General features: G+C 57.1%; 1 protein-coding gene across 12 annotated transcripts in view; it reads left to right on the plus strand.

Annotated features, from left to right (window-relative positions):
- ZMIZ1 (zinc finger MIZ-type containing 1) overlaps positions 1-26,909 on the plus strand; it is a 232,823-nt gene that overhangs the window by 129,463 nt on the left and 76,451 nt on the right. For all 12 annotated transcript variants that reach the window (XM_045437807.1, XM_045437810.1, XM_045437804.1 and 9 more), the window contains 2 exons: positions 2,059-2,172; positions 9,871-9,976. In XM_045437807.1, coding sequence (XP_045293763.1) covers positions 2,059-2,172; positions 9,871-9,976 — 220 coding nt within the window. The remainder of the gene's footprint in view (positions 1-2,058; positions 2,173-9,870; positions 9,977-26,909) is intronic.

Below are 26,909 nucleotides of genomic sequence, written 5' to 3' on the forward strand. Positions count from 1 at the left end.
CGGCTGCGTGCTCAGGGGCCAGAACAAAACTGGGCCCCTGGGACTGGCCTCAAAGGCCACTTGTGAGCCCAAGAGCCCTGCAGGGTGAGGGTGCTACGGGCAGGCAGCTCTGAGAGCAGCATGTGGTGACTGCTGACCCTGCTAATTGGGTGTGACATCACATAAATAAACGGAATAACTCGGTTAGCAGAGAGAGGCTGCTGGGCAGGGAATTAGCCGATTTGCATGGCTTTCCACTCGGAGCCCAGACGGCCAGGCCACCCGTGGCCTCGGAGGGGGCACGGTTTAAAGAGAGAGCACAGGAGGTGGAGGTGAGGACCCACCCCTGCCTTCTCCAAGGGCCCTTTTCTCCATGTGGATGTTCCTCCCAGCTCTGCCTGTGCAGAAAGAGCCCGTGTGAGCCAGGGCTGAGAGCTGCACGGAACAGCTGTGCTTCCCGGGGAGACTCCGGGAGGCAGAGTCAGGGCCAAGGGCAGCCCCGCGTGGGAGCACCCCACGCGCCAGGCACCTCGCCAGGGGCCGCACGACTCTCATCTTGTCCAGCCCTCCCCGGCCCCGTGACGGAGGGCCTGCTGCTGTTCGCCTGCCCTCTCTCTCTCCTTCGCTGCTCCCTCTCCCTTTTCTCCCCTAGAGGCACCTCGTTCTAAGTCATTTCACTCTCTTCTGTCCATTTTTAAATTTTTCTTGCACAGACCACGTTGTAACGATAGTCACAAAACCCTAAGCGAAAGAAACAAAAGTTTCCCGCCGCTAAGCCGTGATCTGTCATCCCCCTTTTACAGAAGGGCCGACAGAGGGAGGTTGGGGAAGGTGAGGGACTGCCCTGGGTCAGCAGCAAGCGGGAGGTGAAGGCAGAGGGAGCCCCCGGCGCCCCGCACTTTCCATTCCTTCCCAATTCTGGGATCTGGCCGCTGCTAAGACCCCTCCCTGCTTTGGTTCCAGGGCAGACTTGAGCTGCAGGAGGGAATAGAGTGCCCCCCCGCCCCGCAACCACAGGGGAAGCCACTGTTCCCTGTCTCTCCCAGCACCAAGGCAACAGGGGCCTCAGAAGTTCCCACCAACCCTTTTGCAGCTGGCCTCACCTCCGACCCTTGTGGATACGCCCTAGGTGTCCCTCTGGAGGACCCACAGTCAGTGACACCCATCGCTGGGATCCCAGCTCCGCACCTAACCTGCTGTGTGACCCTGGGCGAGTCACCCACCCGCTGGGCTAAGGCCCAGCGCCTCGGGGCCTGGGGAGACCTGGGCGGGGGTTAGAGAGTGAAGCGCCCACCCCCCACCCAGTGGGCCCCGTGGCCTGGGTCCCAAGCAGAATCTAGAGGCCTTGTTGTCAAAATTCCGTCTCTGTTGACTCAGACCCGCTGACCGGGAGGGGCTTGAGCTCAGGCAGGGGCCCCTCCCGACAATGCCAGCAGCTTCCGAGCCTAGCCAGACTGGGCCCGGGGAAATCTGGCTTTGGGGAGCTAAGTCACACACACCAGACCCCGGTGTGAGAATAGCCTGGGCGCAGTGTGCTTATAGTTGACTCCCTGGCTGAGTTTGGCCTGGGGGTCTCTTTCTGATGCACCTGACCCCTGCCCTTGGTGGGCCATGGCCACACTTGCTCTGAAGCCAGAGCTGGTGGACGTCCAGACCTGGGTGGTGATGGTTAGCAGGAGTGGGCTTCACCAAGAAGGAATCTCCAGCGCGAGGCTGCCCTGGCTTAGGGAGAGCCAGTCCCCAACTTGGGGGGTCATGGGCTACCCTCCTGAGCCCTGCAGAGCTCACCCGCCCCCACTGCCAGCATCCAGGAAACACTTTAATACTATCGTCTTTCTCCAGACCTTGGTTTTCCCATCTTTGCAATGGGGCTACTAACCCCCATCCTGCCAGGGATGAGGTGGGGTGGATGCAAAGGGAAAGCGAGAGAGAGGGAGTTTGGGAAGGTTCCTTATTCCTGGCCCGCCCCAGAGCCACTCCTCCCCAGTGGGGCCTGGGGTCTTCGCCACCCCAGACCTGCACGTTGCCCTCCCGGCCTTGTTCCTGGAGCTTCATGCTGCCTCCTTCCCTCTCCCACAGCACTTACAGAACCCTGCTAACTTCCACAATGCCGCCACGGAGCTGCTGGACTGGTGTGGGGACCCGCGAGCCTTCCAGCGGCCCTTCGAGCAGAGCCTGATGGGCTGTTTGACGGTGAGTCTGCACCCCCTCCCCCACCTGCACCCAGGGCGGATGCCTGGGGACCCGTGTGCCTGTCCAGCTGTCGGAGAGGCCGCAGATAACAGAGGATGAGAGATAGAAAGACAGCAGTGCTGGAGGGCACAGCCCGTCTGTGTGCACCCCCCCCCCAACATACAGCCTCCGGGAAACCAGTCTGATGGGGAGACACGGCTGTCAGCACAGCGCCTCGCTGGGTTGGAGGGGGTGGGGAAGCTCCAGGTCTGGTGAGGGTAAATGTTCCACCCTCAGCAAAGCAGAATTTCTAGCCATTCTTTAAAAAGAAAAAAAAAAAAGTTTAATTATTTGTTTTGAGAGAGGGAGAGAGAGAGTGTGCACACACAGGAGGAGGGGCAGAGAGAGAGAGAGAGAGAGGGAGGAGAGAGAGACTCCCAAGCGGGCTCCACACTATCAACACAGAGCCCGATGCAGGGCTCGAACTCACAAACCGTGAGATCATGACCTGAGCTGAAACCAAGAGTCAGACTCTTAACTGACTGAACCACCCAGGCGCCCTGAGTCATTCTTTTATCCGGTGGTTCATTCGTCCACTTGGGCAAACATCTATCGAGCTCTTTTTGTAGTCATCCATTCTTCTACCCATTCATTTCAGCATTTAATGAGCTCCTACTACATCCATCCATCTGTCCAAATAAACATCGATTGAGCCCTCGTTTATCACATATGATCCCCTCTGCGAAGCCCTGCGAAAGCACAGAGTAAGACTTTGCCAAGCGCGATTCCCTCTTTAGCAGGGAGACCGGTGTGGAAAGAGATGGTCGAGAGAATTGTGTACGAGGTGAAGCGGCCCAGAGAAGGGAAGCGTGAACTGCCTGGGAGGTGGGGCGGCTTGTGGAAAACTGGGGCAAGGAGCTGCAGATACCCCTGCGGGTATCTTGGACAGCATGTGCAAAGGCCCAGAGAGACCACAGAACCCAGAGAGCCGAAATTCACTCAGCTTGATAAGGGCCTGGGTTGCAGGCTGGGCAGATGCCAGGCCCAGAACTTGTGGCATGATTTGCCAAGTCTCGGAGCTCACCGGCTGACAGCCATGGGGAAGGAGCTTGCTGCTTGTGAATGACCCCAGCCACATGACGTGCATCCATAAGCTTGAGGGAGCCTTGGGGACCAGCAAGGGCAGCTTCTCAAAAGGCCCTGAGTCAGCTTTTTTTTTTTTTAATTTTTTTGAATGTTTATTTATTTTTGAGAGAGAGAGAGAGAGAGACAGAGTATGAGCAGGGGAGGGGCAGAGAGAGAGGGAGACACAGAATCCGAAGCAGGCTCCAGGCTCCGAGCCGTCAGCACAGAGCCTGATGCGGGGCTTGAACTCACAAGCCGTGAGATCATGACCTGAGCCAAGGTCGGACGCTCAACCGACTGAGCCACCTAGGCGCCCCAGCCCTGAGTCAGCTTTGAAGGGAACGTGGGTAAACAGATTTCTGGAGAGCCCAGCTACCCCAAGGCTTGGAGAGGAGGAGGCAAGGCAGATGCCTGGCCAGGTAGGAATCTTTGGTGAAGTTCAGGGGCACCACGTTCCCTGAAAAGCTCCAGATGGGAGGGAGGCAAAAGGCCCAGCATGGCCCTGGCCTGGAGCAAAAGGAAGAGTGACATTCTCATGGGTCATCGTTATAAAACACCCCTTCTGTGCCTGCTACTGAGCGTGGTCCGCTGCATAGACCTTCCCACTGAATCTTATATTCCATGAAGCCGGCCCTGCCATTGTCCCCGTTTTATAGAGGAGGAAACTGAGGCTTGCCGTGATGGCTTCCCAAGGTCACACAGCCAGCTAGGAGTGGGTGTGGGATTCAAGCTGAGACCCCTCTGCCTCTAGAGGGAATGCTCCTGGCCAGTGGGGATGCCAGCCGGGGTGGGGGACGGCTCCTCAGGGCTCCTCCATTTGTCCGAGGCCGATGCTGTCTGGTTTCCTTGGAGCCACCAGGCCAAATCAGGTGCCGCCCAGCCCTCCTCATCCTCCAGCCCGCTGGGCTCCCCTCCCTCTACCAGCTCCCTTAATCCTCTTTGCGGGGATCCTGGTTCAGGCTAAGCCCCACAGGCAGGGACAGATGTTCCTAGAGGCCCCCTCATTCCCATCCCAGCTGCCAGCAGCCATAAGTCAAGCAGGAGGTGGGGGACCATGCACAAGGTGTGGCCAGACTGGCCGCCACAATCCCCCAGCACCCCGCCCCGAGCCTGGCCCTGCCTGGGATATAGGGATTCAGAGCTGAATGAGACAATGGCCCCGTGCATGCTGGATGGGCATGGGGTGTGAGGTGACCAGTAGCTGGCCCCGCCCCAGCTCTGCCATTTATTCACTGAACAGACATTCACTGAGGCCTTATGCCGGGCACTGGAGGAGTACACTAAGCACAGCGGACCTCTCTCAAGCAGCGTATGTTCCAGCGAGGGAGGCAGGCACTGAACTCATAAAAGAGTAAATAAGGACATACATCAGTGCCCTGTGAGAGGGGTAGAGTGCTGGCTGGGAAAAGTCTCCTGAGGAGGTGACCCCCAGCCGATCCCTGAATGGCAAGAAGGAGTCATCCATGAGAGGGGAGGGTGCTCCGGGCAGAGGGCACTGCTAGTGCAAAGGCCCTGAGGCTTGATTTGTTCAGGGAACACAAGGAAGTCTCAGATGGCTGGAGCACAGAAGAGGGAGAAGGATACAAGAAAAGGTCAAAAAGGGAAGCAGCAACAAGCCAAGACAGGGCCTGCAGCTGAGGGAGAAGAGCTTGGATATTATTTGAAGGGTGATGGAGGGCCTTGAAGGATCTTAAGCAGGTGAGTGATGGGATATGATTTGGGTGAGGACAGAAGCACTAAGGGGAGCATCCTTGGAGGATAGGCTGGAAGGATTCTGGAGGTCTTCCCGGAGGAGGGAGCCCAGGGAGGAGCCCGTAGGCTCTGACTAGCCAGTGGGGAGGCTGTGGCTTCCTGGGCAGGGGCAGCTGTGTGGACAGAGGCACAGCGCCAGCTCTCCTGGGCCTCCCCTCATCACACGACAGCCTGAGGCACGAACTTGTTCAGTGTGGGCTTTGACCCCCACCTCTCTGGCCTGCTGCCTAGCCAGAAAGGGGCCTTTGGTTCACCTGCCTCAGTTGCAGAGACGGGAGTTTGACTGTCCCTTGGAGCTCAACAGAACCAGCAGCAGGGAAGTGTGCGGAATGGGGAGTCACAGAAGACAGTCTCAGTACGCAAGGCGTTTTCCTGGCTCCTCGGTCCTTATGAAGACCCTGCATGGCAGGCAGGGGAAGGATCACCGCTTCTTTTTTACAAACAAGGCAACTCAGGCGGCGAGGGGACGGCGTCCTACCGTCCCAGGGCCCCGCTGCTGGTCCTCCCGTCCCCCTGCACATCCTCAGCCCCAGCCATGTCGTGCGGGAGGGACAGGATGGGGGAGGTCAGAGATCCCAGGGGGCCTAAACAGGGCAAAGCTGCTGAGCTCCCCCGCACGCACCCCTCCCCATCCAGTGGCAGGCCGGGCACTCCAGGTTGCCACGATCCCCTGGGTGACCCCTGGGGACAAATTCCTCTGGATCCGGCTTACTTGGAGGACAGAAATTAAAAACCACTTCGCCTCAGTCAGTAAACGGGCGCATCTTTGTCATACTGGGGCTGGGCCCTGGGGTGAAAGCAGCCAGCAGCCCCCTCGCCCCACCCTCCCCTTCAGGCCCTCTGACCCCAGGATGCAGAAGTGCAGGAGCCCTGTGGCCCCTCCCAAGGGACAAGGGGTGTGAGCTGTGGTCACCGCTTCAGACCACGTTTATCCTAACCATGCCAGGATAGGGTCACTTCCTGGCCCTTCCCTTAACATCAGGCCTCTCTGGACTCAGTCATCCTTCCTCCCCGAAGGTAGAACACACTTGATATGCTCTAGGAACAGAAAGAAGGAGGCCAGAGAACAGGAGAGGGGAGACCGGAAGGAGAGGAGGTGGCAGAGGGAAACAGGCACCAGCTAGCTGAGAGCAGTGCCCTCCCCATCTCTCCAGTGGCAGCCTCCCCTTAGCCTCAGAGAACTCGCTGCTGAAGCCGTCGGGGTATGTCCATAAATAGCATTCATTGAGCTGTGTGCCTAGTCCTGGCTCCCATCCTCTCAAGGAGGGCACTGCACAGGGGAGCCGACTGAGGCCCAGAGAGCTGAGTCACTTGGGTGAGGTAGGACAGCTAGCAGGTGGCGGAACCAGAGCCCCATCTCGTGCCTGACTCCAGAGCAGCAGCGGCAATAGCCACAGGCACCTGCCGACCCCTGCACGGAGATGGGGAAGGGGGGCAGAGAGGGAAATGAGGGCTGTGCCCTGAGGGGCTTGTGTTATGACCATGAGACAGAACTGGGACACACGGAACTGTCAGAGCCCCCCAGCACACAACCTTGGCTATAGAGGACGTCCTTGCACTTTTACCGAGGAGAAACCTGAGGCTCAGAGAGGTTAAGTAACCTGCCTTAGGCTGCACAGGATAGGGTGGAGCAGAATTGGAGTGCAGGCCTGGCGTGCCTCCAGTTCCCCCCGACTCCCTCAGAGGGTGTCAGAATCCAGCCCCACGCCAGGAACAGAAGTCCTTTCCCTAGCATCCCCCAGACAGCTTGTCCTGCTTCGGAGCCGAAGAGGCTCACCACTTTTCAAGGCAACACTCTCTCTTTACGGGACTAACGTAACTGGCTGCGGGACCTTGAGCACACGCCCTCTGTCATCTCTGGGCTTCAGTCTCCCTCTCTGTGGCACGAGGGCCTGGACTCCCTGACCCCTAGGTCCCTCTGGGACCCCGGGCCTCCGTCTCAGGCCTCCCGGAGCTGGCTGGGCCTGGGCAGCCAGCAGAGGGCAGCAGCACCTCTGCGGAGGCCTTTGTGGAGGAGGGGTCTTCCCCTGCTTCCCCTGGCCCACCTTCGGGAAGGGTTCCATGCCCCCCCCCCCCCCCCCCCCCCCCGCTGCCGAGGTGGAAGCAGGCCTCTGAAACACAACAGGATACACAGCCAAGTCCACCCCCGCCCCGCCCCGTCAGTCAGACCCGCCTCACAGGACTTTCCTGGGGGTCCGCAGGCTGGGTGGGCCAGAGGAAGCCAGGGGTGCACATAAGGCACTCTAGGGCCTCAGGGTCCAGCTTAGCCACGCCTGTGCTGTGCTGCCCTTCAGCAAGGCCCTACCCTCTCTGGGCCTCGGTGAAAGGAGGCTGTTGCCAGTGACCCTTCTGAACGCTGGGGCTCAGGGGATTTGGCGACAAGCTGACCTTCCCAGGCCTGCAGGACAGCCCTTATACCAGCACCAGGCCTCTCTTGCTCAATTTAGCTAGTTTGTTTTTTGGTTTTTTGGTTGGTTTTTGTTGTTGTTGTTTAAACCAGAGCAACAGGATTAGCCAGTATTGGCCAAACAGAGGGACCTTTGCCTTCCTGCCCTCAACACAGGGCCTGAGGGTTCTCCCTGCAGTTATGGCCTTAACCCTTTGGGGGCTGAAAAAGAGGGCCTCTCGTGGAAAGAGCCCAGGCTCCACAGGCTGACTGCCTGGGATTGCATCCTGGCTCTATCGTGGACAAGATTTGAAACCTTTGGTTGTTCTTCACACTCAGTGTCCTCATCTGTGAAACAGAGATAAGAATTCCGCCTCCTGGAGCTATCGTCAGAATTTGGCACTTTGCTGCGTACAAAGCTTTTACTTGGCCCCTCTTACCGGGGAGACCATATTCTCATTACGCTATTTGCCCTTGTCAACATTTCCCACAAACAGCAGCCTCACTGATGCACTCGTCCAAACAAACTGCTCACTCACATCCACTCCAAGGTTCCACCAAAGAAAAGGGCACCATAGTCAACATCTAAGCTGAAGTGACCCTTCCCGACCCACTGTAGAGAGTGCCTGTCTCCAGACCTGAAATGTTCAACAGGCCACAGAGAATAAATGGCCTTGGTTTTGCTGAGTGGACGGTGAGCCTAACAGTGAGGATGCCCTGCCCAGAGGTGGCCCAGAGCCTCTGGATCATGGGGTGTGTGTAGGGACAGGAGGTGCCCACAGTCAGGGGCAAATAGAGCCTGTGGAAAAGAGGCCTGGGGGAACAGAAGGCTTCTGTGTCAGGGACTTCTGTTTGCAGCAGAGAAGCTGAGCAAACATTCAAACCTGAGAAGTCCTTTTTCCTCCTTGCCCTGGGACTTCCCAGGTGGTGGTGGGGGGTGGGGGGGGTGCAGGGAGACAGGGCCCCATTCCAAGAGGCTGTGGGTATCCTGGGAAGGGGGAGTCCGCTGGCTCCTCCCTGGTTCACCATGGGCAGTCTGTCCAGGCCTTAAGTGTCCATAGTTTTTAAATGAGAGGGTTGGCCTAGATTAGCTGTTTTCCCAACCTTTTTAGCCCTAGACCCCTTGTAACGAACCCTTAAATATAAAGCAGATAATGAAGAGCTATCCCAGTGGTTATAGAGGCTGGGCCAAAACCCATGGCAGCTGGAGGCCCTCTGAGCACCTGCCTCCGGGGCAGGTGGTCTCTAACGGCTTGCTGTCGCTGACGGAGTCTTCTCTTTCTCAAAAGAACGAGCTCCCACATCTGGGAGCACTCCTTTCCCACTCAGCCATAACCGCCCCAGCTGCTTAGCCTGCACCGACTCCCATCTTCCAAGGTCCTTCCTTCTTAATAAGTAAACCTAATTTTGCTGCTGTTAATGAGGAAGGCGGGCAGGAGGGAGCCGGTCTAGCAGTGGCAGGACACCTGGGAACGGGTGGGGAAGGCGTGAAGCCTGATGGGTGTGCGCCTGCAGAGCCGTCCGTGGGTCCCCCAGGAGCACCCCATCCCACACTGCCCCCGGGGACTGTCAGCCCTCCTAGCCCCTCACCTGTCCCCCTTCCGACCCGTACTTTGGAGGTTCTCAAGGAGAAAGAAGGGACCTCCGGGCTCCAAATAGCCGTTAGCAAGCTTCCATCAACATGCTTATGGGAGCCTCCCATGTGCTGAGCAGGTGCATGGCGCCGGGTACAGACCCCAGGCTGAGCATGAGGGTCCTGCAGCCTCTGGGCTGGGGTCTGAGAGGCTGCAGGTCACCTGGCCCAGAGCGGAGCACTGGGGAGCATAGGCGTGTGCATCTGGAAAAGCCTTAGCGGTCTGTCGAAGCTGAAGCTCCGTGAGCAGCGTGTCCAGTGCTTATCCTCGAGCACAGATCTTGACTCGGGCTGAACCAAAGCTGCTGGGTGAGGGCCATGCCTAGAGTAGTGAGGGCAGTGAGCATCCACGATGGGGGGGTGCAGGCGCTCAGGGAGGGGATGGGAAGAGGTGCCAGGAGACTTCCCGAGGGCCTGGACTCAGAAGGGAGTTTGGGGAACTGCTGTGGGGGGAGAGAGGACTGGCCTGCAGCCACCCAAAACACGGTGGTACAGTACCCCCAGCTGCCTTCTGGAATGTGGCCGAATCGAGTGCTTGTAAAGCTGTGGGGCCTGGGCTTTGGGGTCAGGCCCACCAGCCGACCGGAAACCCCTGAGGGCAGGGGCCAGGATCCCTGGGCCTGGCACGGAGGAGGTGCTCATCAGTGTTTGCTGAGTGAGCAAGGCACAATCTGAGTCCCAGCTCTGCCTGATCTTGGGGACCTGCCTTAGCCTGCCCACCTCACCTGCCTCACCTGTTAAACGGACACACGTGCCACTCTGGGCTCGGAAGCCGGGCGCCAGCAGGGACTCACTCTGCCCTTCCTCTCCCTCTTGCTCGCAGGTGGTCAGTCGGGTGGCAGCACAGCAAGGGTTCGACCTGGACCTCGGTTACAGACTGCTGGCAGTGTGCGCTGCGAATCGAGACAAGTTCACTCCGAAGTCTGCGGGTAGGTGACCGCTGGGGGTTCCACGGACGTCACTGGGCGGTGGGAGTATAACCAGATTCTAACTCAGGGCTGCATGCCACCCCTGTCAGCGGGTGCCTTGGTTCGTCCAGATGTGGCGTGAGCCTCCAGGGACCAGCAGCTTGTCCACCAGGCTGGGCAGCCCATGGCTGAGGCTCCGCCCCTCCTCTCAGGCAGTATGCTTACCTGTGGGGGTGCGTCGGGGCCCACGAGGGTCCCAAGGCACACCACACCCCAACAGGCTAAAGGGAGACATGCACCATCTCATTTCATCACCATGGTGACCCCTTGGCATAAGCACTGGGATCATCCCCATTTTACAGAGCAGTAAACTGAGGCTCAGAGAAGCTGGAGAGGTTCCTCAGGTCACACAGCTGGAAAGTGGCAGAGCTGGGGCTTAGGCCTACACCTCTACTCGAGTCAGCGTTCTTGACCCTGACACTCCACCGTATTTATTCAGAACATTTGTACTTAAAACACAAAATCAAAGTGAGTCAGTGCATACAGGGTTCTAAAGCCTGCTCCGCATAGTATTAGCCACTGCAACTTTGTCATTGCTTGGGACCTCCTGCCCCTATATTAAACAGAGGCCACAGAAGGTGCTAGCAGCATTCTGTGCGAGGGCTTTAACCACACCAAAGATACAGTTTTATATCTCCCACCATCCTCAGCATCTTGCGTAAGGTTGGGGGTGCTGTGTAAGCTTTAACACCCGACAGAACTGGGACAACCCAGCCCTGTCACTTGCTGAGTGTGTGGCCTCCGAGCCTCAGTTTATCTCCTCGGGAAGGCAGGAATGACAATGAGACTTACCCTGCAGGGGTCATCGTAAGTTCTAGAAACACGTGTGCATCGACAAACACAGCGTCTAGATGTTGTTAACCTTTTTTATGTTGGAGCAATTCATTGGAAAAGAAAAAAAAATCCATTATTTCCTTTGTATGACAATAAAACAGACGTTTTCTCTGAATTCGTCAATCAGTTCTTTGGAGTATATATAGAAACAGCCTTAACGAAAACGTTTAAAAGACTTCTCACGATGTATTTTCGTAAGTCTGCTCAGCCTATCCTCTCTCGGATGCGGGTTCGTGCTCCTCTCCATGTATGTTTGCAGACCGTGCACACGGACGATAGGTCTTTTACAGGGTGTGTGAAATTATGGTTAGCCAGTCGCTACTCTAAGATCCTTGACGTGCCAGCCTGTGCTGGGATATCGCTGTTGTATTGAACTGCTTGCCAGAAAATGGTCTTGGAATCTCATAAGTGACGTCTATTCCTGATGGACTCTGCAGTTTTAATAATAACTCAAGTCCATACAATTTTGACAAGGTAAAAATTGCTCCTTATCCAAGAAACATTTATATCCATATCTCTATGAAGCTCCTGCTCTGTGCAGGCACCTGGCCAGGTATGGGTTCCGACGAGGAACGCAACAGACATGGTCCCACCTCGGGAAACTTACAGTTTAGAGCAGAGGTCAGCAGACTTCCGTGAAGAGCCGGACAGTAAGGAGCTCAGGCCTTGCGGGCTATACAAAAGCAAGTGTAGACAATATTTAAACAAGTGGGTATGGCTAGTTCCAATAAAACCTCATTTATGAAATCAGGTGGTTGGCTCTGGTTTTCCTGACCCGTTGCCTATGAGAAAAGAAAAAACATCATATAACCACAGGTGTATGTGGGTGGGTGTGCATATGCATGTATGTAAATTCCAGCTGAGCTAAATGCCATCAAGGAAAAGTCAGGGATGCTTTGAGACCACTCGGGGGTGGGGGGAGGCTTCCCTGGGACCTGAAGATTGAGAAGTGCTGAATAGGTAAAGAAAAAGAGGAAGAGCTTCTTCCCAGGTAAAGGGGACAGCCTGAGGGAAGGTCCTGAGGTAGAAGGAGGCACGGCTTTTTGGCAGAACTAAAACAAAGGCAGTGGTTCCAGAGCCCAGAGGCAGGAGTCAGCAGCAGTTAGACACGAGCGGCCTGTCTTGAAGGGTTGTGGTTTTTGTACTAAGAGTGATGAGAACATGGCTAAATTCTCCTTTTGCAAAGACGGCTCCGGCTACCAAGGGAGAACAGATTGCACAGGGGAGGGGGACAGTGTAGATGCAGGGAACCGGTTGGCAGATTGCTGGGGACATCAGGATGATGGTGGCTGGACCAGGAAGGTTCCACTTCCTGTGGAGCAGAGAGAAGGGGATAAACCCAGAGGGTGTGTAAGTGGCAAAACCAAGTCAAGGATAGCATGGACAGAGGGGTAGGAGGAAAACAAGAGAGCGGGCTGTCCCAGAAGCCCCAGCTGCTCCCTCCTTGGGGAGGAGAGGCCCAGGTCCCTGTGCAGCCCTTCCCTCGGGGGGTCTCTCATGGCCCTGCCGGTACGTGCTGGGTGCTCTCTTGTACTTTGCTGCAATGCTCAGCTTTGTCTGTATTTATGGATGAGGAAATGGAGCTCAGAGAGGTTTGTGACTTACCTGTTGTCCCACAGCTCGTCGGTGATAGAGCTGGGACTTCAACCCGTGGCCTCCTGACTCCAGGCCCAGTCTCTGCCCACTCCGCCACAGCTGACTCTGGACCTAGACTTTGGAGGCCCCTGTGCTCCTGGGCAGGATCTGGGAGGCTATTCCATCTGGGAGAGGCCTTTCCTTTGTTCAAGTCTCTCTAGCGTGGCCCTGCCCTTGCTAAGTGGTATCTTCCAGCCTCGCTTCTCCCAAAACAAGGGCTTTGTTCTGCCCTCTGTTTGCACTCCTGGCTGTGCACAGCTCTTCACGGTGTATTGAGCCTTTTCCCAGGCCCTGTGTCTGCTAAGTCGTATGATATACCGTAGGCCCCTGAGGCGAGGCCTCAGCATATACCCATTCTGCAACTGAGAACACGGAGGCCCGGCAGTCCCTGTAGCTTTGCTACTACTCGAATTCCCTTCTTGGGAGGCAAACCCCTGTCGGCACCGACAGCCATGACTAACCACTCTCACAGCTCACCCCCGCCTCCTCGAGAAATGTGGCCCTCAGGACTCGGGTTCCCAGCCATGCCCCTGCTTGGCCCTTCCTCTGGGAAGGCAGACCACCAGTGTGAGGGCGAAGGCTTCCAGCTGTGGTAGAATGCAGGGTCGGCCAGGGGCAGGGGCAGGACCATGGGAAGGACGGAAGCCATGGGGAGCTGAGCAGTGACCCCGAGTTCCAGGGGCGGCTCCGACACTGGCCCCCGTCTTCACCGTGTTGCCCACCTCCCAGAGCTGTGGCCTTGTCTGTCAGGATGCCTATGAGGATTAAGCGAGGGCCCCGCCGACACCTGGCACCCCTGTGCCAAATAAATATTACTTTCCAGTCCTCCTTCTCTGCTCCTGTCTGCCTTTTTCCCCCTAACATGGCTCCCTACCTCTCCAAGGCTTTTTTCTGCCCCAGCAAGGTTGTTTCTCACTGCTCCATTTCCCTGAGGTTCCCAGGGCTGCGTGTGACCTGTTGTAATCCCACCTCTGGGTGCAGCGCTGAGGGTCTCTGGGGCCTCAGGTGTGGGTGCGGTGGCCACACTGGCCACAGCCGGGCGTGCCCAGGCCTCTTCCAGCCGGGCTGCCGCAGTTCTAGAACATGCTCTGTGCATAGAGTTCCGACATCCAGCCCACGCTACCTCTGGCCCTCCTCCCTGACTCTGTCCAAGCTCCCATTGTGTCTGACCTGCTCTCGCAGTTTTCACCCTCCTAGTCCCTCCCTCCCCTTTCTTTCTGAGGGTCTCTGCCATCCTGTATCTGTCTCTGCCTCCCTTCCCTGGTGCCCCTCAGACTTTCTCCCTATGTGATGTGTGTATGTCTGTGCATGTCTGTGTATGTATGTGTCTGTGGTAGTGAGCGTGTGTGTGTGTGTGTGTGTGTGTGTGTGTGTGTCGGGGATATGTGTCTGCGTGCCTGTGTGGGGTGGTGAGCGTGTCTGTGTGTGTGTGCCTACGTGTGGTGGTGAACGCAGGGGGGGGGTCTGTGGGGGCACATGCCTGTGTGCGCGCGCGTGTGTGTGAGTCAGGGGGGCTGGGTGCCTGTCTGTGTGCGCCTCCCCTCTCCCCCCTCCCGCCCCCCTCCCGCCCCATCTCCGTGTCTGTCTCTCTTGTCAGGAGGCCAAGCTGGGGCCGGCCGAGGGCCGGTGGGGATGAGATCATGCCGCGAGGAGCGCTGCTTTGTCAGGAGGGATGGCGGTGCGCTGGGCTGGGCTGGGCTGGGCTGTGCGCGCCGGCGTTGCCGGGCTCGGGAGCAGGAGCTGGGGCCCGGGGGCAGCGCCGCACGGCGGGTGCGTGTGCGTGTGCGCGCATATGTGTGTGTGTGTGTGTGTGTGTGTGTGTGTGTGTGGGAGAGAGACAGAGACGGAGAGTGAGCGCAGAGCAGACACTGCAGCAAACCGCCAAGTCAGGCGTCTCCACGTGGGCCCCTCAGATACCCAGCCCCCAGCTCTTTGTTCTGGTGCAGCCTTTAGCCTGTGCGCTCGCACGCCGGAGCACGCGCACGCGGGCACGACGGCCCCGAGCCTCCTCGGGGGGAAGGTCCTGGGGCCGGGAGGGGGGCTCCCCGCCCCTCCTCTGCCTCCGTGCGGAAGGTCACCTGCCTCGTGCCTCCCCTCGGCCCCCCGAGAGGCCGCAGCGGCCCCCCTGCCCCCACCCGCCGCCGCGTGCCAGCCCTCAGCAACTTGGCAGGCGGCGCGGAAATGTCAGCCTCCTCGGGCGGCACCGAGCGGGCCCACGCCTGCTGGCTGTGTCGGCACCGAGCAGCAGGCGGTCGCCATGTCTCAAGGTCCCCGAGAGCCCTCTGCGTGCCTCGGCCGCTGTCCCCGGCCTCAATGACTCTGTGTCCCCTCAGCTGACCCCAGAACCCAAGGGAAGGGTGGGGGGGAAGCCAGGGCCCAGAGAATGGAGGGGGACCTGCCCCTGCCTGCGGTGCCCTCTGCCTGGCCTCACGCCCCTCCTGTCGCCCTGCAGAGGGTGGGTGTCGGCTCTGGGCTCTTGTCTGGGAGATGAGAGGCTCTGGGCTGCTGGCAGAGGGGAACCCCACAGAGAACAGCAGGTATGGGCGTCCTGGGAGAGGTGACCAAAAGGCTTTGGAGAAAAGACCCGAGAACTCAGGAGAGGGCCAGAAGAGGCCGCCCCTGACAACTCCCAGGAAGAGGCCAGCCTTCCTTAGGGACAGCAGAGGGCGGTTGCCAATCACCCGCCTGTGGGCTGGATGTGGCCCACAGACTTCTGAGCTCCGATGTTTGGTGGTTTTTAAAAATGCTTATTAGTTGCCAACATTTGCTCTTGGGGAGATTGTACCATCAAGTCAAATGCCTGTCTTCCTTTGAATGGGAACCTTGGGCCCACAACCCACGACAGTCTGGGTGGTGGCTGACCCCCCAGATGGGTTCTGTGTTTCCCCCATTGTCTTATGCCCAAAGCATTTCCCAAATTTGGAAACCCACCGGACCCTGTGGACATGTGTGTTTCTGACCTCTGTTTTAAGCACACCCTCACACCCCAACACAGCAGCTTGAGCCCGGGTCCTGGTGTGGAGACCCAAGCAGAGGGGGTGTTGACAAACACCCACTTGGTCCCACTTCTCTGATGTGCTGACAGCCCTCAGAGGGGACATTCGTGGGAAGGGGACTGAGACATGCCCCGGGCCCCCAGTCAGCCTGAAAGGTGAAGAATCAGGAAGGTTGGCAGTCTGTGGTCCATGCGGGAGGGGCTCGGTCCTTCTCTGGAGCTCTCAATCCCAAGAGACCTTCTGTAGCGACTTGTATAGCAGCCCTGGGACTCAGACACAGACCCCGACCGGGGGGCCCCAGCCATGGCACGCCGTACCCCCATCACAGGGTTGGGATGGGACAGGCATCAGAGGCCAGTCAGGTCATTTCACCACTTGTATCCAGGACTCTTAAGCAGGAGAAGGAGGCTCGTAAACTATTTCCCTCTGTCTTTGAAAACAATCCTTCTTGCTCCCACCTGGCTGAATGGGGGCTCTCAGACCTCCTGGGGGTGGGGACATTCCTGGTCTCTCTTAGAGGCTCTGCTTCTGTCTCTACCTTCACACCTCCCCCAGGACCTGTCTCCACCCCCCTCTGCCTCTGCCCACCCCAGAGCACGCAGCCACCTTCCCATCACCGTCACCAGGGAGGACAAATGGCCTCATTCAGGGACACCCTGCCAGATCTGTCTCTCTAAGACAAAGCTGTGCGCAGCTCTGCGTGAAAAATGGCTTGCGGCCGCCCAGTGAGCAGGCGGGATTGGTGGGTGCAAATTGCAGGGGATTTGTTAACGCTTGCCGGCTTCCCCAGAAACAGCAGGGCAGGCGGGCCCTTGCCCTTGAAATGCCAGGCTGCCAGGCTGGGCGCCTTGTCAAGGCTGGGGACAGACTTCCTCCTGGACACCAGCCCCACCCCCACATCTGAGCTCAGCAGAGCTGGGGTGTGGGGGAGGGATTTGGCTTCCTTCCTCCTGCACTCCAGGGCAGGTCCCGCTCAGGAAAGGGCTCTGGATTTCATCACCAGGCCCCTGGGAACCGACTCATGGTCAGCCCTGTTTAATGGATGAAACCTGTTCACAAGGCTCGCTCACCTCCTGCTGATTCACTGCCGTAGGAGAGGCCACTGGGGCCCTTATCAGCGTGTCCACTTTATAGAGGAGGAAACGAAGGCTCTGACAGGGGAGAAACAGACCCAGGCCGCCTGACTTGTGGTGCTGGAAGCAGGGATCGGACCTCCAGATGGTCAGATCTGGAGCACAGGGAGCTTTCCCCCTTCCGAGTGACCCTGAGGGAGCAGGTGGGGTAGGTCGTCCTGGGCCAGTGGCCCCTGGCTCTCCTCCCCTCCCCCAGCTCCCTGAGGGCTGGGGCCTGGGATCGGGTGGCCTCACTCTGCTCTTGGAGAAAGAGAACAGTGGGGAGGAGTCCACGTGACAGAGTTTGTGGACACAGCGTTCCCAGGCTAAGGAATGGGGGGGAGGGGTAGCACGACGGTCCCTGGGGTGTCCCTAGTGAACAGTGAGGAGCGGGGCAGTGCCATGGAAGAATGGGAGAGGACAGATTTGGAAACAGCTCCAATGCCCCGGAAAAGAGATCTGGGTATTTCGATGGCCACTCCACGGTCATTAAAAACCAGGTCTCCTAAGAATTACTATGTGGAAATGCTTGTGGATAGAACATTAATTTTTAGAAGGGTAACACAAAATGGTAAGTTCAGTGTGACCTCAGCCAGGTGCACGGGAAACAGAAAACAGAAAAGAAGATACCAAAATGTCAACTTATAAATAATGGATCTGTCTGGAGGGGTGGGGAGGGGCGGGTGACACTTGATTTCCCACATTTTCTGCAGGAAGCACAGATTTCTGTTTGGAAGCAGAAGCAGCGATGGGCATTGTTGGTTCCTTTGGCGTTTGGCTGGCGTTGGCAGGGGTGGAGCGAGATGAGAGTGCCCTTGTCTCCAGGCTGGCTCAGCAGTTTTCCCAGCGCAGCCCTCTCTGGTTCCCCAGGAGCCCCGGGGGGCAGGCCTCTGCTTGTCTGTCGGGAGGCTATTCTTCCTGTCTCCCTCTCTTCTGCGGGATTAGCTCATTGCTGGCTCCCCGACCGAGCCTGGGTGTGCAAGGACACAGCTGCCTGAGGCCCAGCTGGTGCTGATCTGCTTAACAGGCCTGTCCAGCATGAGAGGGGGGCAGAAGGCTGAGGGCATCAACTCATGCAGGGTGGGGAGGTGGAGGGGGCAGAGTGGGGGGTTGGGGGCCAGGACCCTGACAGGCAGCGTACGGAGCCCTCTCAGGAGGGGGCTGCTTCTACCTGGACCCTCACGGCCCCAGTCCAGAGCCCCAGCTGGGACTGCACACCCTCAGGCCACATGACTGGGGCAGGGGTCTGGGAGGGGAAGGGAGGGATGGATGAGGCTCCTCCAAGGGGAAGGCAAGGCTGCCGGAGGTTCCTCAACCAAATGATGTGTGTCTGACTTTGGGTTCTCCCTGATGCAAACTGCAAATCGAACATTCTGGCTCAAAAGGTTTATTGAGGAGAATCCCAGAAAACACCGGTGGAGAAGCAGGGAAAGAGAGGGAGGGGAAGGAGTTCAGTGACAAGGTGTCGTGAAGCACGGTTCCTGCTGTGACCACCTGCCAGGGAGCTCTGGGAGACAGGAGAATGCGCCCCTCAGCCTGAGAGGCAAGGACGAGGAAGTATTTACTCTGCCTCCGGCAGCCATTATTGGTGGAGGGCTGCGTGGGGTCAGGGTCAGGGGACACCTCCAGCCCTCGCCGTGGCAATGACGCCCGGCAGAGTCGGGGCACACAGTAAGCAGAGGGTGTGTGACGAGGCACCCACAGGGCCGGAGCAGGGCACTTTCCCCCTTTCCGTCATTCGCATCCCGTCCGCCGCATCCCTGCCATATTCCAGTCCCGTTCCTAAGACAATCGCATCCTTCGTATGGTTGCTCACTTATTTTGACTTCAAGTTGGAGATGGCAAGAGGAAACTTTACATCTCCTATGCCGCCCTAACTGGCAGACTGGCCTTCCTCCTCGCCACATTCAGAAACTAACTATCAAAATCAGGACGATAGAGCCCCTGCCCCTTGTCTGGGTGGAGCCACAGGTGTCCTGTCCATGGCTACAGCCTGGGCCAGCTCTCTGCCAGTTAAAAAGACAGGTGGGGGTTTAGGAAATTGGGAGTCCCTTCCTTGTAATAGCAACACCCCAAAAGTGGGAAGAGATCTGACGTGGTAGGTGGTTTTCTCATTGGGTCCCGTGACCACCTAAGGCATCGCAGAGGCCACATGTCCTAGTCCACACCTGAGGGTGCTCCTGTCGAAGAGGATAGTCCTGCTGCCCGAGGCCACAGGGGGCCTGGGCACGCCCCCCCCCCACCTCTGGGCCCCTCCCAAGTCGGTTTCTTCCATTGTCCAAAGAGTTCTCATCTTTTCTCTACCTTCGTGACTACAGGATGAATGATGGAGTCGTGGGCATGAGAACACCTCTCGAAAGAAAAAATGCTAAACTGGAATCTTCAGGGCAGGGAATGATTATCATCTTGTCCAGTCCCACTCTGTGCCAAGCACGGGGGCTACAAACATATATAAATGCACCACACAAAGTCTCTGCTCTCGAGATTTGAAATCAATGAATGCTCCCATTCTGTGGGTGAGAAATGACAGTAATCCTACACACAAACACAGCCCTTTACACAGCCTCCCTTGTCCAGCCCCGTGAGATCCTCAGGGCGGGCTTATCCCCATTTAAAGAGGAGGGGACTGCAGCTCTGAGGAGGTGGGCGGGGGGGGGGGGGGGGGGGGAGGTGGCCTCAGCAGGAGAAGTGGGACCAGTGCTCTGGCCAGCGTATCCCTGCTTCTCTGCGTGTGCCCCCCGAGGGGTGGGCACAGCCTCTTGGGAGATGCAGGAACACAGTTACCGCCCTCCAGGCACCAAGGCTGTCACCCCACAGCCACATGCCGCCCCAGCCCAAAGGCACGTTCGGGACAGGGATCCTGCCAAAACAACCCCCACTGCCCCAGGGTGCCCCGAGGATGCCATGGCTGCCCGAGAAGTTAATAAAGCCATCGGCAGCAATTAATTCTGCAGAGGAAAGAGCCAGGTAAGAGGATTAAGGAAGCCAGAGCTTTAGTTTTAAGACGGAGCTTAGCATTCCCACTAACAGAGGAGGGATTTCAAGGGATCCGCGGGCGTGAGAGTGAAATGGAGCGGGAGCTTGGCAGAAAGCAGGCGAGGTGGTGATGGTGGTAGTGGGACTTCTGAAGCAAGCTTTGCCAGCCACAGCCTTATAAATACCTTCTGTTAGGCAGACAGACAGGTGGGAATTAACAATGGTGCCGGTGCCGGGACTGTCTGCCTTGCCTTTTTAGATTTACAGGGCAGGGCATCTGGATTGGCCAAAAAACTCTGATTTACAGCCCCTTTCAGTCACGATGATGGCCAGCACATGGTCAGCGTCTTCCTGGTACCGGAGCACTCGCTGTGTGTAGCAGCCGCGAACCCACTTACCCCACAGGATGATCCCAGACCCACGTCTACCCATTTTACAGATGAGGAAACCGGGGCTGGGGGAGATTGCGTAATTTGATCAAGGCCCTTTGGCTCAAAAGAGCCAGAATTGTGGCTCAAACAAGAATATCTGATCCTGAAAGCCACAGGCTGCCCCGTATTCTCTATGAACAGGTTGAAATGAAATCATGTTAATGACTCACAAGAACGTGTCAAGATCACCTGAATTGCTTGCAGGGAGAGGTATTAAGTATATGACAATGATCTGTCCTTGTCGGTAGGTTGAGCGCCCTCCTATCTTTGAGCTTATTCAACACTCAGAGTCCCACGGATGGTGAGTGGCAGAGAACCCAGCACATAGTCAGCATTCGGTACCTGTCAGCTGTTTTAATCGAAATGTCCTGGTCAGCCCCGATTTCAAATATTGTTCCCAAAAACCGTTCCCAGGGAGGAGTAGTGACTAAAAGCATGGACTCCAGAGCAACCTGCCTGGATGTGAGTCCCACCCAGCCTTCCCATCCACCAGCTCTGTGACCTGGGAAGAAGTCACTTGGCTGCTCCATGCCATGGTTGCCTCAGTTGATGATAATAATGCCTCCGTCATAGGCATTAAGTGAGTGACCATCCGTACAATGCTCAGAACAGGACCTGGTATACCGCGTGTTAGCAATTTTATTCCAACATGGTGGCATTCAGATGGTCTTAGGAGGCCTCTTCTACCTGGAGGTAAACGCAAAAGCCTGTGCCTGACGCTGTGTCTGGAGAATACAGAACCTGTGTGTGTAGAGAGGGCCGAGGTAAATGCAAACCATACCCACCTCTGAAGGGGTAAGAGGTGAGTAGGGTGACAGTTCCTTCCTGAGGCTCCAGGAGAGGTTCACGTGGGGTCAAGAGCATGTCTTCCTTCCCCCCCAGGGAGAGGAGGCTGAGCCCCAGAGGGGAAGGCAGGCTGCCTGCAGGAGTGGGGCGTAGAGGGCTGGCTGAGGGAGGCCAGGCACTACCAGCAGAGCTTGGTCTGTACCTTGGGCTGGGGAAGTTTGAGAGCCTCTTTTTTCCCAGCAGCCCCTCCCAACATTCTCTCAAGAGAGAAAGCAACCTTTAGAGTACTGTTTGTTGAGTGTCTGCTTCATGCCAGCCACTGTGCTGGGTATGTTATGAATATCCGCACTGATCCTCTCAAGGAACCAACCCATTTTGTAGACTGGAAACCTGAGGCGCAAAGAGATGTATCCACTTGCCCAAAGTCACCTAAATCTTTTCTAACAAAGCGAGGGACATTAGATAGATGGCTCTGAGTGGATGGATGTTTGATTCGTTGAGACTGAAGAGACGAAGGAAAGAAGCAAGAGAAAGGGAGGAAGGGTGGACCAGGGCCCTGCCGCAACTCCAAGTACTTGCCCCTCTCCTCTTCCCTGGTCTTGCCTTTTCTCTTGGGATCGGGTTCTTTGTGAGTGACCCCTTGGCTGGTCCCCAGGGCCTATCTGGCAAGCAAACTCAGGGAGGAAGTTCTTGGCCAACAGACCCTGCCCTCCTGCCCGTCATCAGCTGGCCAGGTAAGCGTGCACAGCAGAGCTAGGGCTCAGGAGAGGCCAGACCTTAAAAACGGTGAGTCTTGGCCTTGTAAGCCCCTAGGTCTCCTTGCCTCCACATTTTCAGCCACCCTCAAGTCAGGGCCAGCTAGCTGCTGGGATAGGACAGGTCTCAGGAGATGCAGAACCGAGATCTGGACACCAGAGTAGGGGCGGCATGGGGCAGGGGGTTAAGCTTAGGCATCAGGATCAGGCTGACCGAGGCTCAGCCCACTTCCATCACTCCCATGCCACATGTGACCCCTCCCTGCCCTGGCCACATCTCCTGAAATGTTCAGCACAAACTACTTAACACAAGCCGGCATCTCAGAAGGGCTCTGTACCTAATCATTCAGATTAAGTCTCGCATTGCAGCACAGGCTCCGAACCCTGCTTGCTATGTGACTTTACGCAAATCGCTTCACTTCTCCAAGCTTGGGGTCCAGCAGATCTAGAATCCGGGTCTCCTGGCTGCAGCGGCAGCAATTCTGTTTCCATGGCAACCCGGCTGCCTCTCGGGGGACCATCTGGATCACATCACCCTGGCAAGGTGCTGCCCAGGCAACCAGGTGTTTGTGTCTTGCAGTGGGAGACTCTGCAAGGTGGTAATTCCCACCTCACTGGGGACAAGGTAGTGGCCGGGCAGTGGCTGGAAGGAAGCATGGGCACCTTGGCCAGACCTGCCACCCTCGCTCTTCCTGCATCCAGAGAGGAACGCACCTCACAGCTTGGAAACTCTGGCCAGTGACTTTCCTTGAAGAGCTGTTAACAGTTGCTTCTTTATATTCCTGGGTACATTTTCTGGCTTGTTGAGGCTGGCCAGGTGGGAAACACTGCCTGCGGCTGGACTCCTGTAGGGAATTCCAAAGGACCCAGTCTCACCTGTTTGGGATGAAGACTACTATTGTCTTCTGGCAGGAAACAGAAGTTATTGGGAGGGAGGAGTGAAATTAGGAGTCCGCCTTTCAAACAGGCACATAATTATGACAACAGAAACTCAGTGCAAAGGATAAAACGAAATTCACCCCTTCAACAAAGGGCATGGGCCCCTATTATATGCAGACTGTGTGATTAGCACTTGAGTAACCCTGGAAATTGTACCCTCGAGGAGTTTACAGACCCTCCATGCTCAGGAAAAAGACAAGGTCAATAGACCCGCATCAGCAGAGGGTGAAGCTGGGATGGGGTGATGTGGAACCCACTGGGGCCAGCCACTTCCGGCAGGCAGGCAGGCAGCTCCCAACCCAGATGGGATCGGACGGTTCAGAGATAGACTGTGCTCTGCCATCGCTTCACGTAGGTGAGCACCTTGGCTCTTAAAACAGCCTATGAGGAGGCATTCTGTCCTCTTTTCCAGTTGGGGAAACTGAGGCTCAGACTGTGAAATTCATGCCCAGGGTCACGCAGATGGGCAGTGGCTGGGAAGAGATCAGAACTGGGGCTCCCTGCCTCCTCGGAGCACCCTTTGGGGAGGCTCCATTTCCCGGATGCCTGAAGCCTCCCTCTAAGCTGAGCAAAACAGTCCTCTGCCTCTGTCCTTTCTCCCCCTCTTCCCCTCTCTCCCTCTCCCTTTGTCTCCCCCACCTCCCTTCCACTTCCCTCCCTCCCTCCTTTCTCCCACTCTCCCTGTCTTTCTCCCCTCTCCTTTCCTCCCTGTCCCTCCCTCTCCCTCTCTCCTTCATTTCCTTTGTCTCCCCTTTCCCCTTGGGACCGCAGCTCCAAGCGCCACTGGGCCCCGAGAGCTGCAGCTCAGCCCCGCCCAGGAGTCACCAGCAACGTTTGCTTGTAGGCCCCAGGCTCACCATCCACAGGTGCACCCCCCAGGTCCTGCCCCAGCCCAGCCCCATGCTGCGCCCCCAGACACGTCCGCTGCTGTGTAGGGTTGCCCCCCCTCCTACGTACCCTCCGCCAAGGAAGTGACATAATTGCCTGTATTCCCATTTCCTCCAGGCTCCCCACTCTCAGATGTGTGCCCCAGATGTTTAGACTCACTTCCTCCCAATTAAGCGTCTGCTGGGAGGCCGGGAGGCAAGGAGGCAAGGGGCTGTGTGTATGCATGCGAAAGGGCTTGGAAGGGAGAAAATGGAACCCGTCCCCCCACCCCGGGGACAGATGGGAACTGGCCTGCTGTTGGGGTCCATGGGGAAGCCAAGCGGCTGGGAAGTGCGGCCAGATGCCCCTGTGGTTGGCCACCAGCCCAGCCGCTGTGGAAGCACCAGCCCCTTGGCCCCTTGTCAGTCTCCAGGGGAAGATCCTCTCGTGCCCAGCCCCTGGGGACAGGCCTCCCTTGTCTGGTGCTTCTCCTTCCTCATAAGAAAAAGAAAGAGGAGGAGTAAGGTACTGGCCCCTGTAAAGCTCAGGGAGTGGGCAGGTGACCCCACAGATCGGGTCTGTTTCCCCTGAGGCACTTGTGCCCTTTGTTTGGCCAAGGCTGGGCTTCAGGGTCTGGTCCTAGGCCTCCTCCTTGTGCGGAAAAGGCTGCCTCGGCTCCATATCACACTCACATGTCCACACAGCCAGGAGTCGTACAAAAAGCATTGGCATCCAGATGCACGATACAGAGTGGGTCTGGGGACCAGAGAACCCAGCGCCCCCAGTGGGGCAGCTGCTGCATGGGGGGCCGCCTGAGGCCGTGTGAGACACAAGCCCAGAACCGCAGCCTTCTCCAGTCCTGTGAGAAATCTCCTGAGGTTTTTAATATGGAGCCACCCCTTATTGAAGACGCAGTGCTGGCCAGTCTGGCTGTGACTGACGGCTGGCTCTCGGGTGGCCAGTGGAGGCATGGGACTTAAATCGTTGGGGACCAGGACTGGGACAGATGGACCCATGACTCGTGGGAGGGGAAAGGGTCAGTCTGCAGAGTTTGTGGGACTGGATCACCTTCCCTGAGTACAGAAAGAGGGCTCAGGCCGTGTCAGCAGGGAAGGGTGCTTCTGAGGAGCTCCTGAGTGGGGCTGGGGGTGAGAAGACGGGCCACCGTGAGGCATAGAAATCACCCACGTGGTTCAGTATCCAACATGGAGGTAGGCCACCCTGGGCTTACATCCTGCTCTCCTTGCTTTCAAGCTGGGTCACTTTAGGTAACTGGCATGACCTCTCTGAGCCTCAGCTGCGGCGTCAGGACACGGAGCTAACCATATACCTCCCTGCTAGAGTCGTTTGTGTTGAGGTGTTGAGGATTAGAGGGGACGATGCGGGGGAAGCTGTGCCTGCGTGTAGTGAAAACCCTGTATCCGTTTGCCATCTCCCAGTAACAGACGAAACAGGTGGGTGGATAGGATAGCACCCTTCCCACCCAAAACTCAGCCATGAGAGGAGGAAAGCTGGGTCAGGGAGGAGGACACTGTAAGTTGGACAGGAAAGGAGAAGGAGTAATAAGGAATAGGTGTAGTTAAGTGTCTGTGTTTCATTACTATTACTCCCACAACGGCTCCTACCACTGCTAATACTACCATTATCGATAATCCCATGCCAAACCTCTAATGCTATCATTTTCTCCTCCTAACCAACTAAAGGGTTCACTTGTACTGAGTCCTTACATGTTCCAGACACGGAACAAAACACTGCACACGCATTCTCTCGCCTCCACAAAAATATCGGGAGGAAACTGAGACTCAGAGTTGCTAATGACTTGCTCAAGGCCATGTAGCCAGCAAGTGATGGGACTAGAATTTGGACTCAGGCAGTCCCACTCCAGACCTGCACACTTGGGTTCCGGGGCAGATGCCTTCCAGAAGGAGGAGGAAGGATGCTTGACCAGCGCAGGGTCCCGGATGAATGGAGGCCTGGCGCGTCTCTGGAGCAGGGCTGCCTTGCGAATGAGCCCAGTGGGAGATGCCTTTGTGGAAAAGTCTAATAACCTGTCTCTTGCCTTGTTTCACGAAACCTGAAATCCGAGTGCTTTCCTTTGGATCTGAGCACTTGTCCTCTGTAAGTTAGCCTTGTTCGTTCTCTCTGTCATTTGAGGACCACGGTGAGGGGCGTTGAGGCCAGGTCCCACACTCGAGCAGGCCTGGCTTCCAGTTCTGGCTCTGTTTGCAAGCTGGGTGGCCCTAGGCCTGTCCCTTCACTACAAGGCCTCACCGAGTGTCCTGTCCTTCCATCCCGGAGGGTGCGTCTGCCCTGTAGGAATCAGTGAAGCTCCCCTGTGACTCAGGGACACCTGGCACAGCCCCAGGTGCAATACTTTTTACAGGTGAGACCCTACCCCCCCCCCGCCACCCCCCCCCCCCCCACCATTCCAAAGGCCCAGGCCAGTGATGGCAGGAAACCGACACACTATGTCTGGGAAAGACCTGGAATTTAGAGATTTTTCAACCATTCATTCAGCAAATATTTATTGAGCACCGCAGCATCCCAGGCCCTGTGCTGGATGCCTGGACACCGTGCGAGTGAGGCGGATGTGGTCCCTGCCCTCTGGGAACTCAAGGCTTGGTAGAGAGGACAGACTTGGAATAAACACCCCCCAGTGATGATGTCACCGTGATCAGTGCTACAGAGAACAGCTTAGAGGCTTTCTTGAGGAAATGACCCTAGCAATAAGGACTTCGAAGATCTTCCCAGAGAGGAGGGCAGAGAAGGGCGATTCAGACAGAGGGAACAGCATTTGTGAAGGCCCCGGGTTCCGAAGGAATGTGGGTTCACATCCCCTCTCTACTTTTTCGGATTTGGTGTTCCCTGCACGAGATGCTTCTGAGCCTCAGTTTCTCACCTGTCGAATGGGAACAATGCCACCTGCCTCCCAGGGTTCCGAGCAACTGAGAGATTAAGGAAAATGAAGGTGCTGGTGTCTAACACGGCCTCCCTGAATGCCTAAGGAATCCGGAGGCTGCCACTTGGCTCCTGGTTTCCAACTACCCCCCGACACCCGAGGCCTCTGTCAGTACTGGTTGTTCCTCAGCGCAATTAGGTAATTAGGCCAAATTCAATTACACACCACACTCCCAGGTCTGTCTGGGGCCCGAGGGAGGCGTGGGCTCCCCTTGCTGAGGGGGAGCAGTGGAAACACTGGCTTGGTTCCCAGGACTGTACCTTCCTGCCATGTATCCCAGAACACTGCCTACATCCCAAATGGGGAAACTGAGTCAGGGGAGAGGCAGTGCTGTTTGGCCTCAAACCGTAGCACCCCCAAGGCTGAGATCCCTGCGCTGACTTCTTTTCCCGCCTTGAGCACCCCAACTCAGGCTGCTGGCCCGTGGCTTTCCCCGCCTTTCAGATTCATCAGGGATCCAGGCTCCTCATCCCCCTGGACCGGCTCCCAGATTGGTGGGAGGGTAGGGTTCAGCTTCTCTGTCACTCCCGGATTTGTGGCAGTTTCCCCGCCCAGCTACAGGCTGGCACCCAGTCATTGCGCAACACTTTGTTTGGCATGTGGG

This window comes from Leopardus geoffroyi, chromosome D2 (genome assembly GCF_018350155.1).
Source record: "Leopardus geoffroyi isolate Oge1 chromosome D2, O.geoffroyi_Oge1_pat1.0, whole genome shotgun sequence".
Taxonomy (NCBI): Eukaryota; Metazoa; Chordata; class Mammalia; order Carnivora; family Felidae; genus Leopardus; species Leopardus geoffroyi.